The 3586-nt window shown below is 48.4% G+C and overlaps 1 gene segment (V, D, J or C); it reads right to left on the bottom strand.

Moving 5' to 3' along the window:
* Positions 1 to 2464: 2464 nt before the first annotated feature.
* LOC107112290 lies at positions 2465 to 3074 on the bottom strand. The segment is given in 2 exon segments: positions 2465 to 2856; positions 2994 to 3074. Coding segments are annotated over 2 exon segments (438 nt in total).
* Positions 3075 to 3586: the final 512 nt, after the last annotated feature.

Below are 3586 nucleotides of genomic sequence, written 5' to 3'. Positions count from 1 at the left end.
AGGGAGGCGGCGGGGGTGTCTCTTGGAGCGGCTGTTTCCTCCCCCCCGTTCGGCTCCGAATCAAGGCTGCCTCAGGCCTCGCTGCCCTGGCCTCGCTGTTCCCCCGGCCGCCTGCCTGCCCACCCGGCCGCCTCCGAGCAAGGTCGGCTACAGAGCGTTCGTGCGCATGCGCACGAACGCTCTGGCACTTTCGGGGGGATTTAAACATCCCCCCGATATTTTTTTTTAGTTTTCAGATTTTTGTGCACCCCCGGGGACTGCCCCAAGAGTGCACAAACCTCTCCCTGCACCCCAAGTGCCCCCGAAGTGCAGATATAGATATCCGCACGGAGGGGGCAACTTGGCTATTAGATATATAGATTGGCTAAGCTTCCCTCCTATAGGACTGGAAGATGAGGCACCCATGGTTTCTTCTGCCAGCTCCCCATCCCTCACCCCAGTCTGTCTACCCTGTCTCACACCTGCTTTGAGGTACACCAGAAGTCTTTTCATCATCATTCTCTCTAAAGCACGCTAGATCAGGCTCAGAAGTCACAGAAACAAATGCTAACTTTTCTTAAATAAAAAACTGTAGCTGCGGGGTAACAGCGGCACCTCCTGGCCGCTGAAGGACTGCCTCATGCATACGTAGCCTCTGGGGTTTTGATAACAAGTTTACACACAATGGTCCTTTTCTGTCATTACACTTCTGGCCCTCCTACAACATACCAGGAGAGCACATTACACATGATAGTCTCAATCATTTTGTCTGAATCTGGCAACATACGTGTATTTCACCTTCCGTACCCTGTGTCATTTTTGGGTGGTCTTAATAAAAGGCATTACATGGATTTATGGATTTCTGTGTGACGTCTGAACTGAGCCACCGTTTCAGCGGGGGCTATATAGATATCCAAGTTCCAGAGAATTCCTAGGAGGCTAACTGAGCATTATGGCAGCAGACCCACATTTTAGATTGTAGCCGAATGGGCATAAGGCAGCTCCTGAATCCATGACTCAAAGAAGCTGGAGAAGGAGCAGAGTTTGCCACAGTAATGGAAGGATGAGCCAAAGAGCATGATGCTGTTTTCTTTGTGATGGATTTGGAGGAGGGGAGATAAAGCCTATATGAGCACGGGCATAAGCCCCACCCCCTTCTCTTTTCGACCATCGGTGAGAGAAACACCCACCTTCCCTCCCTTTATTGAAGAGTGGGAACAAGCTGGTCTCCCGTTTGGGGGCTGAGTCGAAATTTTTTCCCCCTCTGGTGAATTGGCACTAGCCCAGGTGGTGGTGGGGGGTTGCCGACTCTACTCTGAAAAGGGTAACAAGTAATCGAACCATTCCAGTGAAGCCTAGGCATTGCTGTTCCATGTATCTGGTAGCAGTGTGGGTCAAGTTGCTTGAATGGGACTTGGTACAGCTTAGGTGAACACCCTGGGCATCATTTAGATGGTGAAGGGTTGACCCTCAGACCAGGCCTGGGGCCTCAGTGTCTTCATGGACCTGGGAATGGAAGCCTTTGATTGACGTATATAAATAATAATAAAATAATAATACTTTCCATTTATTAATCGCTTTCTCCAGTGGGCTCAAAGCGATGTACAGTTACTCCATATATAGACAAGGGAATAACAATGTTTGTAGGGGATAGGGAAGACAACATATATTCACTTTTAATTGCACGTGCTGTCACTGCCCGGTGTAGACGTCTTCTGGCTGGCTCCGTCATTTTCCCGCATGGCTGCATGCTGGCCAGGCCTCAGGACCCGTATGTCAATCGCCACACTGCCACCACCTGGCTGAAACATCCATTGCAGGTGTTCTTTTCGTAGCCGGGAAGTTGTTTCGCCTTTACAAGCCTTGACCAGGAACGTCCAACCGTCAGCTAACGCCCTCCCACAAGGGAGGTTGGCGTGCCCACCCTCTCTAAGGAGTGGTTCCCATTTTATCTACTCGCCAAAGCTTTCGAATCGCTGGGTGGACGATGAGCTGGGGACAACAGGCTGGCTGCTCACACCAGAGCGGGGCTTGAACTAACACAGTTCAGATGTTAAGACAGTGGGATATACCCACTGTGTCACCGCTCCTCCTGAAATAATTAAATAAACTTGGCCCTTTCCGTTTCCCAGCTGAGGTGTAATCTCCTCATTTTGCATATGCAGGTAAAGGGAAGGGATGGTTTTAAGTGGAGACGCTGGGGCCAGTGGAGGGTGTTGAAAGCTCCCCACACCATTTCAAGAGGGCTGTGGGACTCTATATGAGGCCTGCAGGTGGAAATGGGATTGCAAAAAAAAAAAAAAAGGCTGCAGGTAAGAGGTGGGTATAATACCACCCCACACTCTTCTGCTTTTAAAACCCTCACTCTCTTTCACACCTGTTCAGCATGATTCACAGCCTGATAAAAAGATTTATGGGTCTCATGGGCACCATCATCTCTTGCATCTAGTTAACCAGACTGGTCACAGGAGAATCAGTCAGTGAATCAAGCCAAGCACAACCAATGCAAAGCACATCTGCTGCACAGAGGTTTTCGTCTCACTTCCCCGTGTGGTTTTATCATTGTGGGCTTATAGCTGCTGTCATAAGAGAAACAGTAATAATCGGCCTGATCGTCTTCTTGGACACTGGAGATGGTTAAGATGGCAGCATTGGCAGAGCTGTCGAGAGAACCTGAGAATCGGTCGGAGATTCCTGAGGCTCTGGTGCTATGCTCATATATGAGCAGTATGGGAGCACTGCCGGGCTTCTGTTGGTACCAGGAATTATAGTAGCTGCTTATGCTCCCACTGCTTCTTGTACAAGTGATCTTAACAGTCTCTGCCACAGAGGCCGACACGAAGTGCGGCTGAGTCAATGTAAATTGGGCATTGCAACCTGAGAACAAAATCAGAAGCACAAATTAAATGGAATGGAAATATCATAGGGAGAGGGTTGCTGTGGCTGTTAAAAGGGAGAAACACAAAGTAAGGACACTTGGCTAAATAGTTATTTTAGCTAAGTCTCCATCTTACCCCACAAAAAAGTGAGAAACAGGAAGAGCATCAAGGCTTTGGCCATGGTGAGAGATTCCCAGCTTCCTGGGACAAAGAGATTGCTGCCTAGAAGTATCCAAACTTCAGTTCCTCATCTGAGTTCCCTTTCAGTTCCCTAAACTTTAATAAGTCTCCCTATATGCAAATATTGCCAAACCTCATTGGTTGCTACCAGGTAACTCATTTCCCTCCAGAGGCCTTCAGGGCTTGCCACAAATCTCCACCCACTACTCTGAATAAAACCTTATCAAGGTTAATTCTCCATCCTTGGGAAAGGACAGAGTTTGAAAATCCACCAGCCACAATAGTTAGATTCTACAACAAAGAAGCCCAAATTCTAATTCCCCAAAATATTTCAAGAATGCTAAGAATTTGTGTTTTTTCAGACCTGAGGAAGTGGCAGAATGGAAGGGATGTGTGGGTCATAAAGGATCCATGTGTGTATTGAAGGAGAGGAGCCGGGGAGTCACTCACTTCTATTTGCTTGGGCACAGATCCTTAGATGACTCTTTGCATTGCACCTCTCCTGCTAGAAATGAGGCAGGCAACCAGGGCTATTTTGGGGCAGGAAC

Source organism: Gekko japonicus, unplaced genomic scaffold (assembly GCF_001447785.1).
Source record: "Gekko japonicus isolate JY-2015 unplaced genomic scaffold, Gekko_japonicus_V1.1 scaffold85, whole genome shotgun sequence".
NCBI classification, from domain to species: Eukaryota; Metazoa; Chordata; class Lepidosauria; order Squamata; family Gekkonidae; genus Gekko; species Gekko japonicus.
Note: the sequence above shows the minus strand (reverse complement) of the source record. Positions and strands in the feature narration are given on the sequence as shown.